Source organism: Phallusia mammillata, chromosome 3 (assembly GCF_965637545.1).
Source record: "Phallusia mammillata chromosome 3, kaPhaMamm4.hap1.1, whole genome shotgun sequence".
Classification (NCBI taxonomy): domain Eukaryota; kingdom Metazoa; phylum Chordata; class Ascidiacea; order Phlebobranchia; family Ascidiidae; genus Phallusia; species Phallusia mammillata.
The window spans coordinates 8,461,782-8,474,226 of NC_137254.1; the positions used below are offsets into that span (position 1 = coordinate 8,461,782).

Sequence of the window (12,445 nt, forward strand, 5' to 3'; positions counted from 1 at the left end):
TGACAACAAAACACTCAAATTTTGCAATGAAGAGATTTACTAAGCTTAACTTGTGCATGATAGTCATACAAAAGCTTGCAAAACAATTATTTTGACCTAAAACGGCTTTTGTAACAGGACTTTGTACAATCGTATATGAAAAGAAACATATAGTTAGTGCACATTAAGTAAAAAACACATCAAAAATGGCCTGCAAAGAATAATACATTCTTGTAAGACATCATTGATTACTTAAGTATGTACAATTGCACAATGAACGTCTTGGTTACAACGTAGTATTTCTGTATGGACCAATGCTTTTAGATGCCCAGTACTTAACAAGCATAAGAAGGGTTCAAAAATTAACACATAACTGCAAGTGAATATGGGCAATAATAGTTCTAAATTGCTAACTCCATGGAAACGAGGTATTTTTAAACTTTTGACAGGCTATACTTTGGGTTCAATATGCAAATTAATAGAATTTCCATGGTAACTGAAGTTTTTCATTCAAAAAAAATTGGAAAACAATTTTCAGAAACAAAACAGAGTTAACATTACATGTACAGTCTGTTTGTCCTAGAGTTAACATTACAACAAACTGTACATGCTTTACAGACCACCGTTCCATGTAAAAAGCTGCGTAAATAAACAGTAAACCGTAGTTAAACCCGATTCGGTAAATCAAGATCTCCACCTAATTCGGACAAAACTTAATACTTTAACTCAGGGGTGTGCAACATTTGCAGCTGTGGGGCCAAATACAATCGCCAAAATTAGATCGCAGGCCGCACCTGTGCATGACACAAGGTGATTTTACTTTTTACACACCAAATATGACCCACTACAAGTAAAATTCACATTTGATTCTATCCACATATTGCCTGGTCGGAGAAAAATAGCATCGGGTGCAATAAACTGCTCAAAAATATCTAATAGTCGGGACTTGTTTGCCAATACATTTGAAATTCAAGTGTCCCTGCAGGCCGCACAACCTTTAATCAAGGGCCGCATTTGGCCCGCAGGCCGCAGGTTGCACACCCCTGCATTAACCAATCGGCATCAGTTAAGCCGGATCATGACCTAATCGGGACAATTTTGTAGGTCCAAGCAGATCCAGATTAACGAAGGTTTACAGTATATATATTTAACCACTTTGAAAAATGCCCCGAACTGGACATAACATATGCATGGGCATAAACTTAAATGCTCACTGTGACCAGCCTTTAGTGCTATATATACTTGACAACATATCACGCCAAACAAATCCTAACCAAAAGAGTAATGTAAGCCATGATACCAAGGCAATTTAGCCTTAAATTTGCAGTTTTCAGACAAAACACTACAGGCACAACCAAAATATTCACAATAATGTCTGAATATTGCAAAGAAATGTACAACTTCAGAAATAGGCCTGTACACACTTTGGGGTTTGAGCGATTCCAACTAAACCTAATTAGTTTTTGTGAAATCAGGAGTTTTTCCATAAAAATCACATGATTTTGTCAGCGGTTTTGCAGCGTAGCTCTACTGCAAGAATACTTTCCATAAAATCCAATGCACTGCTTTGATTCATTTTTCCACATGGCCGGCATCTACTCCATGCTAGCTGCACCGAAGCAATGGCAAGCGTAATATATCCAATAGTTGCAGACTGCGTATACATATCAGAGTAGCCCAGATCAATCTATGTAGCACAAAAGTTTTTTCGACACCGCCCTAGCTGTGTTTTTTACAGCAGGCTTGTGATTTTTCTGTCATGCTTTACTGGTTAGCTGCGTCGCTGGGGCAAAACTTGTGCCCAGTGGTGATAGAGAAGGTGCTGCAGCACCAAGACGCCAGTTTCGTTGTCATCTGTTAGTCTTAAAGCCCCTTGAGTTACTGTTGGGACCTTTTGGTTGACGCTTGACATCTCCGCCGTGCCCGTTTTGATGACTTTGCTTGGTTTTGGAAAATCGTTTCAAGTTTTCTGGTCTAAAAAACATAATCACATATGTTAGTGTGTTGGCTGAGGGCAGTGGCATAGCCAGGGAGGGACGAAAGGGGCCATAGCCCCTCCCACATTTTCAAAGTTGTATATTGAGAAACTTTAATTTAGTGTAGTTTTGTCCCTCATCATTATGGTTTCGTCTTTCAACTATCAAAGGAAAATTAACGAAAATGACCGTTGTCACCAAGTTGTACGCTGCTTTTTATATTTATGTAGACATGGAATAAATCAACAAATTGTTTGGCTGTCCCTTCGAATCAAAGTTTGGCAAGTCACATGTTTGGTAAAAGCCGAGCATTAGCAAAAAGTTGTATTAGACAGCAAACTATTTGGCCCCTCCAAAAGTCTTGTCCGCCTACGCCACTGGCTGAGGGTAAAGATAGGCAATTTTAAAACTTAAACTAATCAATTTCCATGAACTATTTTAACCTAAAAAGAAGATTTAAACCAGACTATAGGACTTAGTTTGTCTAGTTTTCAAACAGTATCACTTCACTTTTTATTTTTTTGTTGGGAAATTTGGGTTTGATCATTCAAAGTGTTCAGTAGAGATTTTAATCAAACACACAAATACAACAAAAACACTTTTAAAAGGGTTAAAAACTAGAATGGTGGCTTTCTGATATACTTCCATTTTATATATTTTATACGATATTTACCAATTTACTATACACATCATTTGATCTACACATATGATTGTTTTTGTCAACAAAAACTAATGGGTCCCCACACGCGTGTTTGTGCGGATTTACGGTAAACAAATGTTGCGGTGATTTTTAAATTCTTAAGAACAAATTTTTAGAAAGCGTTAACCCAACAATGAAAAATTTTGTTGTATTTTTTTGCACTATTATTGTCGTATAATTACAAAAACATTAAAAAAGAACGAAACAAATACTTTAAATTTAATCTCTTGCTTTGACCCAGATATTGTCGTCCAAGGTCGGGTTTTAAACACAATTTTTTCTAGAAAGCTGTAACAGTTGTGTTACAGACAATTGAAAAGCGATTTGCTGCAAGTGTATACATAACTTTTCATTTAACTTTGTTTCGCAAAATGAGTACCATTGACCTGTAGTAACCTTTAGGGTGTACACACCAAACGACTGTTTGACCTTTTGACACCGTTTTCAATAGCACGCCGTCCTTGGTGTTCAACAACACCGTTTGACCTAATTTATACATGCCTTGAGTATTTGATTCAAAAAAAAAAAAAAAAACGCTACGTTATGGCGAAAGAAAGTTCTAAACTGTGTTAGTAATACCTACTAATTGACCTTAAGTAACCCGTGGTCATGCAGCGGCCAAGCTAACAACGAGCATTTAAAAAACTTTTATCTTGCAAAAAAGTCAAGTTTATTTTTTCATATTTAGTTTGTTTAACAAAGTTTTGCTTTACGAAACTTTATACGAAACCGAAGCACGCTTATTAGGTTTAAATCGCGTCATATGTGTGAAACCTTTGCCAAAACTGAAAATGTGAGTGATAACTTAATAAAACGACATAGCATTGCTGTGCAAAACAGCTGATTTCTAATCACCGAAACGACGTCTCGTAAAACGTCTGTCCGACGTCAAGCTGAGCCCTCCCGCTCTGCCCTATTATTCGTAAACGTACTCTCTTGGGACTTCTGCCTACAGTGTCTTTCTTGACCAAACGAGCGTTAGCCACATTTACGTTTCGGGGGCCTGTGGGTGAACCGCTGGGTCATTCGGGGTCAAACTTCAGGTGGACCAAGTTCAGATTAATATCTAACATATGTCCAAATTTGAATAAATTTGAAGCACTCTTTCTTTACTAAACGAGCGTTACAAACCAGCGTTAAACATTTTACGTTTCGGGGCCTGTGGGTGAACCGCTGGGTAATTTGGGGTCAAACTTCTGGTGGACCAAGTTTGAATTAATATCTAACATATGTCTAAATTTCAATAAATTTAAAGCACGGTTTCTTCACTAAACGAGCGTTACAGACCAGCGTTGAAAATTTTACGTTTCGGGGGCCTGTGGGTGAACCGCTGGGTAATTTGGGGTCAAACTTCTGGTGGACCAAGTTTGAATTAATATCTAACATATGTCCAAATTTCAATAAATTTAAAGCACGCTTTCTTCACTAAACGAGCGTTACAGACCAGCGTTGAAAATTTTACGTTTCGGGGGCCTGTGGGTGAACCGCTGGGTAATTTGGGGTCAAACTTCTGGTGGACCAAGTTTGAATTAATATCTAACATATGTCCAAATTTCAATAAATTTAAAGCACGCTTTCTTCACTAAACGAGCGTTACAGACCAGCGTTGAAAATTTTACGTTTCGGGGGCCTGTGGGTGAACCGCTGGGTAATTTGGGGTCAAACTTCTGGTGGACCAAGTTTGAATTAATATCTAACATATGTCCAAATTTCAATAAATTTAAAGCACGCTTTCTTCACTAAACGAGCGTTACAGACCAGCGTTGAAAATTTTACGTTTCGGGGGCCTGTGGGTGAACCGCTGGGTAATTTGGGGTCAAACTTCTGGTGGACCAAGTTTGAATTAATATCTAACATATGTCCAAATTTCAATAAATTTAAAGCACGCTTTCTTCACTAAACGAGCGTTACAGACCAGCGTTGAAAATTTTACGTTTCGGGGGCCTGTGGGTGAACCGCTGGGTAATTTGGGGTCAAACTTGAGGTGGACCAAGTTTCGATTAATATCTAACATATGTCCAAATTTGAATAAATTTGAAGCACTCTTTCTTGACCAAACGAGCGTTACAAACCAGCGTTACAAACCAGCGTTAGACAGAAAAAAGAAAAAAAGAAAAAAGAAAAAAAGAAAAACGGACAAAAACAATATGTGTCCCCTTCAGGGAAGCAGACCCATGATTAAAATCCAAGAAAAGGGCTTCAAACTATATCGAGGGCCACAATATAAAACTTTTGTTACAGTGATCAATGTCAATAAAATAATACAACATAAAAATAGGGAGGGGCTGAGCCTAGCCAGAACCAGAGTACTGTTTTAAATGCTCAGTGCTCGGCCGAGCAGTTGCACACAGTGGTGGGATTTGAATTTTCTTGTCAGCCGGTTCTATCACAAAAGTCATGTTTTTCAACCGGTTCTGTTACAAAAAGTCCATTGACAGTAACCAGTAATGCTAACCGGTTCGCTGATCTCATAAAATTTCGTGAGCCGGTTCTATAGAACCGGTGCAAACTGGCTGAATCCCACCACTGGTTGAACAGATTGAACCGGACATGAAAATTAGATATTCATGCCCTGCTAACATACGAAACTAGTGCAGACAAAAATGACTGTTTGTTTGAATGTGTTAGTTAGTGGAAAATGTGTACTTCTGGGGCAAGTACAGCTTAATACACTACTGGTGACAAGCGACATTGAAAAATTACAAAACTAGCAAAGAATTGCATATGTTTGTGACATCAAAATGCACCGAGCATTACAGTTAGTTGTTCGGTGTTCGACCAAACAGAACATTTGTTGTTTTGGTCCATCCCTAGTCTGAACAATATGTTATATATATATATATATTAGGTGTAAAAGACCTGTCCAGAAAAATACCACCTGACAAGGCAAATAAAATATAGAATGTTGTGTCAAATGTCTATTACCTTGCATCGCTAGAAGAGTTACTGTGTTTTCCGTTATTTTCTTGAGCCATGTTTTCACCCATAATACGTTGCCGTGCTTCGGCGTATGCCGCTTCTCTCTGTGCTAACGAACGAACTGGGTTTTGTGCCATTTGACGTTTCCGTTCTTCTTCTTCTCGCTGTTGCTGTGTCAACGACTTTTCGGGACGTTTCAAAATCTTTAACTGAGGAACATACGCAGTCCTACAAAACAAAAACTTGTTTAGTAAAGTACATTTTTATTTATGTGAAAAAAAAATTAATTGAAAAATGCTAAGTGATACTATTGGTTTGATAAGAGAAAAATATGCATTAAATGGTATCCTTCACTAAAACAGGTAGACCGGTCACACTTTGTTTTAGATCAAAGCATTAACAAGGCACACAACCTTTTCCTTAATAGGCGGCTCAAATTTCCGCAAATGTATTATTGTAAACCGAAGAGCTCCATAAAAAAGCATCAAAAATTTATTGAGTTTTACAGTAGACAGCAATTACACAACTGATTACAAAATCGTCATGTACCTGTTCTGATCTTCTTCATGTACTACAACAGGTCTTTGTAGTATTCGAATACCTCCTGGTGATATTGTGTTGTTTTGGTCTGCAAATAAACAGTTTTGTTTACAAGGTTATGCAGTCAGGGTAGAACTTTAGAGTTGGTATGGCTTCACATTCTCATGCTGTTTTAGTTGAAAGGTCAGTTTACTTCCAAACATTACGAAAAAAATTATTTTGTACAGCAAGTACCAAAAAAGTTGTGCGAACTTTAAAAAAATGTGAAAGCCAAGTCTAGTGGTGTATGAGTTCAAACAATTACAAATGTTTGTTTATAATCTAATGAGTGTTGCACATAAAATGGAACATGTGTCCATTTGGCCAACTTGGTGCAATGCTAGTGACAAAATATATTTGGTAGAACTACTTCCAATTTTGGCCTGACTTTAGTTGTATAGTATAAATGTTAGAATTAGTGATGTACCGAATCGGCGAAATTTCGATTCGGCCGAAACCGAATATTCGGCGGTTTTGCCGAATAAATTCGGCCGAATCAACCGAATCATTGATGACGTCACGCGAATTCGTACCCTACGCGTTTGACATGAAAACATAAGTTGATATACCAGGCAATAAGTGCAGAATGGTTTTGTTTCGTCCTTATTTTAGTTCAGTGAGGTATAACATTGATTGCCAACCCGACAATGAATTACTGATTTTCGTCTGCAGTGGGAAAAGCTACAATGTGTTAAAAAAATATAATGATTGACGCGATTTCGTTGGTACCAAGCAGAAAAAACACGTATAACGCATTAAATGAGTGTTCGTAAAAGATTCGGTTTCGGCCGAATCGCAACAAATTATTCGGCCGAAACCGAATCTTTGCAAAAGTGGCCGATTCGGCCGAATAAATTCGGCAAACCGAATATTCGGTACATCTCTAGTTAGAATACAACTTTTTGTCAGGTCACCTACAAATAGTTTAAAAAATAAAAAAAAACAATATCCGTTCTGTTTTAATTAGCTATTCATGACTCATACCTGTGTGATTTTGTTTCACAGACTTTGTCTTTTCCTTGTTGTTTTTTGTGTACGACCTACTTTGCATGTTTAAGTCTTCATCCACATGTTTGTCAAGATCCTGTGCATAATATATGTGATTTAAAAGTACTAAAACATTTTCTTGTATATTAGCAAGCCATGAACACATATCCAGTCTACAGGACATGACAGTTTACCACAAGATCTTGGGCATCTAGGACAAACACATACTACGTCCATGCAGTGGTGGGATTAATTTTTTGTCAGCCGGTCCTGTTACAAAAAACTTCATTGACAGTACCCAGTAATGCTAACTGGTTTACTGATGTCATAAAATTTCATGAGACGGTTCTATAGAACCAATGCGAACCGGCTGAATCCCACCACAAAACAAACAATGCCTTTGTGGCAAAATTTCTGTACAAAAACAAAAATGAGCAACAATACTTCAAAAAAAGAACTTTCACATGCAGCGGCCATACTGTACAGACCAATAGGCCATCGAAAAATTATTAGTGTAATAAAATTTCAAAAAAATGTCACAAAATTTAAACAGCTTTTAGCATTTGTTATTTGTACAGAAAAAACATAAAAGTCAAAAAACTTACCCCACAGTCTGCAAAATCTTCCCAGCTATCCCAGATACCTTCTTCAGCCATTTCAGTAGTCTCTCGTTAAAACAATACAACTTTTAAAAACTCAATGGTTCACTCAAAAGTTGTATGATAATTTTACGCCCTGTTTACAGCAAATATTAATTAAACATGATTTTTTCTCTCGCTATAAACAAAAAGTTCGCAGCTGAGCATTTAAACAAGTGCAAAAATCAAGTTAAACAAAAAATATTGTCAAAATAGCATCAGACTTTCTTGAAATTCTTGTCTGGACGCCAAAACTGAGATTTCTTTCATTTATTTTTAGCTTTCATGGCCACTAGTGGGCGTAAAGTGCCACAAATCGGCGTGTTAAAGTTTCCTCTATTGTTATTAAAAATCGTTTTATCCACCAGTGCTTTGTCACATAACCAAACAAAACCAGAAAAATACATTTATTTTAGCAAACAGTATGAATAAACAATAATTATCATTTGAAAAATGTAGGTAAAATAATTTTAAAGTCAGAATCAGAAATTTTTACCACCTAATGTTACAATCAAAATAACAAAAAAGGGGTTCTATACCTAATGTTGAAATCTTGATACATAACATTTTTAAAAACTGATATTTATGTACAGTGCTGAAATTTTACATTTTTGTCAGCCGGTTCTATTACAAAACTCGTAATTTTTCAGCCGGTTCTGTTGCAAAAAGTCGTTTAAATGGAATGCTAACCGATTCGCTGATCTCAATAAATTTCGTACGACGGTTCTACAGAAGCGATGCGAACCGACGGAATCCCACCGCTAACATTTATGTGTAACTGTTTATATGTGCTTTGGATGAATGCATTTCCGGGATATAGAAATTAATTTCGCAGATTTGGGTAATAACCGTTCGGGGATTTTACTTCATTTGCGATTATTTTTAGGAAAACATTGCAGTGAGTAAAGTTGTTGGCGATTAAAAATATCTTATTACATCACGATTATGGCGTCATCACCGACAATTTCGTCATCAGACGTGGGATTGCAAACTGCTGAAGAATATTCCAAGCTGCTTTCAATATCTTCCGACGTCCAAGTGAGAATTTGTTGTCAAATCTGGTGATGCAAAATGTGTACTTATATTTTGAATTTTTATTTCAGCTGGATGCTATTGACACTAGCATTGAGTCTGTGCTTACGAGACTAGACGAACTGTATGGAATGCTTGACATGGTTAGAAGCATTTAGTTGCTTTATTCTGTGTGATGTTTTTGTAAAATTGCTTTTGTTTGATGCAATCAGGGTTTTAATTGTATACAATGAATTGTAAACCTTATTCATGGTTTAACTGTAATGTAAAAAGGCATAGAGTTGGTGTTGAAATACGGTCACATTAATTTTTTAAGCAGAGGATATTTTTATTCAAAAAAAGGTTCATTTATTTTGTGCAAAAAGTAATCTTTTGGTTATAATCAACACATGGTTTATAAGTGGATTATATGGTTAAGAGGATTAGATTTAATGCTTTTTAGTGTGCAAATACAACTACAATCCTTGATATTATATGATATAACAAACAAACTATTCAATTAAGATAGTATTAACACCAAAATCATTTTAAGGGGACTCAAAAATGTCACTTAAAAACCTGTCTGGAGGCAGTATTTTAGAAACTTACCAGTTTCTGACTTTTCCTAACTGGTCTTGACTTCATATTTATAGATCAGGACTGACAATGCCCTGGCCACCGAACAATTACTTCCCCTAGTTCAAGCCAAAATCCATAGCTTGGACCCAGTTTTTAAGCAAATTGACCAACTTGAGGTTAGTCACATTAAACAATGTATTGCTATTTGTTAATCTAACTCCCCATTGGGTTAAAATACATTAATAATGACTGCTTTAACCATATTATATGTCAAAAATTATTGTAAATTAAGCACATAAATGTATGTCTTTGGACACATAAATGTTTTTGTAAGGAAATTCAAACACATGTTTGAAATTATAGTTCGCTTTTACACTACTGAACTTGTAATATCACTATGTTTTTGCAAGTTTGCAGCTGTATGATCTTGTTTTTGGTGTTTTTTTTCTGTGGTTGGTTGCAATCTGTCTCTTTATGGTGAAATTTGTCTTGCAAGATGTGCCATTATCCTGATGAAGGCATCTTGTATGGGACGTAAAAACGTCGATTATTTATAACAGAACTGCTGGAAAAGCAATACTCGTTTGTACATTATGCCTTGCAGCCATAGCTTATTTAATCAGTTTCAACTGTTTGAAAATTGCTTTTGATTTTTGTTAACCTTTTTCATGATGCTAAGGTGTTCTCTAACAAGTTTTATTTAATGTACCTGTACTTTTATTATCCGTTACAAACCACAAACCTGTGCTGTCTGTATTTTTATTTTTAAGTTAATGACTTTAAAGAGAAGATTATTTGTATTTTGTATCAAACTTCTGTTTCCAACTTTGAAACATGTACTAAAAACAGTATGCATTGTAGATCCAAACATAAAATTAAAATCGCGCTGAACCAGTACTAAATATATAACAGTATTACATCTTTAGAAGGATTTTTGCACTAAATTCCATCCTAAAAATATTATGGCCTATAAAAATATTTCTTTTGCAGAGAATATTTATAACCAGGTAATGTGTATCCCTTTGTTTTCTTTATTTATAGTATGTTTGTTTATTTTTTAGGCATTTGTGGTCATTGTGAAACAGAATGTCGCCCAATTTGAGGCTGAGGTGAAAAAGAAAGAAAATGATTATAGCGCTTTGACATCTCTCAAAAATGCCTTTTCGAACTTTTCATTTTTGGGTCGTAAGAAGGTATGTAAGACAAAGAAAAAAGTAAAACCAGTTATGTGAAAAAATACTACTGAATGCACTGAATACATTGGAATTTAAAACTATTCAGGCCAAACCACAAATAATTAGTATACTAACTTAGTACCATATATAAAAAGGTATGTAAGATAAAAAAAATGTAAAACCAGATCATGTGAAAAAATACTTGTGATGCACTGAATACACTTTTAGAGTATTCAGGCTGAAACCTCAAAAATGTTCAGCTATACTACATATATATATGCAACAAACGATTGTGGTTAAAAGCAATTGCAAAGTGGACAAACTAGCCTTAACTAGCCTTAAACTTAACTTAAAGTAACCTTAAAGTATTCGAGCCAAAACTCATAATTTTCAGCTTTACTAACTTATGACTATATGTGTACATATTTGTAACAAACGATTGTGGCTAAAAGCAATTGCAAAGCCGATAAACTGGCGGAGTGGTTAACATAACTTTCTTGTGTTCACAAAGTTGTAGGTTCTTATCTTATCGCTTGTGTTTCCCTGAGCAAGAAACGTAAGCGGCATTGCTCCTACCCATGGGCGCAACTAGGGGGCAGGTTCGTCGGCATGCCAGGTCCCTTTTCTATCAGTGTTATTGCGGATAGCGGCTCTCGTACAGAGCCGCAAACACATTCGTTCACTTCAAAGCTAAAAACAACTTTCAAATGACAGGACAAGGCGTCAGTATAGCAGTAAATCGCTTCATCACATGTATTGCGATGGTAAAAACGAAGTTTCTGCATTGTAATTATACAACTACCTGAATAACCGCAACAACGATGTTTGTTGGAACTTGAAAACGTATTTACATGTAAACACACAAAAATAAAAAAATGTTTATCGCCTTGGAGCTTCAGCCAAAAATCTTTCAACAACTTGTTTGTAATTTACGTCTACGTCTCTATGTAAAGCCATTATTGCAATTCCGCTGAGACAGATTGAAAGATTAACGTGTAAAACACCCAGTCGAACAAGTTTATTTGTTACGAAACAATGCCTCAGTTCAAAACGTCAATATACTATCACAATGAAGTTTGTGACTTACAAGTGTTACTTTTTCACGGCATTAGAAGCCGTACAATCCAAGGACGAATCCCAGTGTTTTTTTTATTTGTGGAAAAGCGCGTCGGACCATTTGACCAATCTATGATATGCACTTAGCAATACAATCGTTTTTGGGAAAGTTGTATTGATAGTTCGTTGCCTGTCCCCCCAATTTTCCGCTAGTTGCGCCACTGCGAGTCCTACCCATTGGTTTCTGAGGGGTTGAATTAAATTAAAGTCAGCAACTGCCTAAATTGATAAAAGCAGATAAAAGTGATTCAATGGATTTATTTAGAACATTTTCTTTACTGTTGTTTTGGATTAATTATGCAAAAAATAATGTTTATTGTATTTAAAATAGCAACAACTGTTTGTCCTGTATAATATGCCACTTCTGTAATCTTATTAATTTGTAGAAACCTACTCCTTCTGTTTCGCCAAGGAATTCAACACCTTATGAACCAATCCCTATTTTTTCGACATCTCAATATATTGCGACAAAAGAACAATTAAATGAAGTATCTGACTCTGAATTACCCATTTAATGTAAAAAATCTGAATTATAATTACTCCTTCAGTCCAATAGAGGCCTAGAAATGATCCGCAAAACATAAATAATTGTAAACGATGAATAAAAAGCATTTTAGAGCAATTCTTATACTATAAAAAGTACCCAAATGTCTGAATTTTCTGAATTACTAAATATGTATGTGATATTTATCCCTTTGAAATCAGCCAAAAATACACCCTTTGTTTAATTTTCCAAGAAATATAGAGTACATTTAATGTTCTTTTTAACAATTTCTATCATTCTAT

At 35.7% G+C, this 12,445-nt stretch overlaps 2 protein-coding genes across 2 annotated transcripts; one reads left to right on the forward strand and one right to left on the reverse strand.

The window, feature by feature from the left end:
• Nucleotides 1-19: 19 nt before the first annotated feature.
• LOC145218251 (SUZ RNA-binding domain-containing-like) lies at nt 20-7,908 on the reverse strand. Its single transcript, XM_080085658.1, has 5 exons — nt 7,746-7,908; nt 7,138-7,237; nt 6,124-6,202; nt 5,581-5,802; nt 20-1,953 (listed from the first exon to the last, which is right to left on the reverse strand). The coding sequence occupies exons 1-5, from the start codon at nt 7,794-7,796 to the stop codon at nt 1,830-1,832; spliced, it is 576 nt and encodes a 191-aa protein (XP_079941784.1). The 5' UTR covers nt 7,797-7,908; the 3' UTR covers nt 20-1,829.
• Nucleotides 7,909-8,638: 730 nt separating this feature from the next.
• Nucleotides 8,639-12,399, forward strand: LOC145217597 (breast carcinoma-amplified sequence 4-like). The gene is made up of 5 exons (XM_080084881.1): nt 8,639-8,816; nt 8,882-8,953; nt 9,443-9,544; nt 10,430-10,561; nt 12,046-12,399. Exons 1-5 carry the CDS (start codon nt 8,724-8,726, stop codon nt 12,172-12,174), a joined length of 528 nt encoding a protein of 175 aa, XP_079941007.1. The 5' UTR covers nt 8,639-8,723; the 3' UTR covers nt 12,175-12,399.
• The last annotated feature ends 46 nt before the right edge of the window (nt 12,400-12,445 follow it).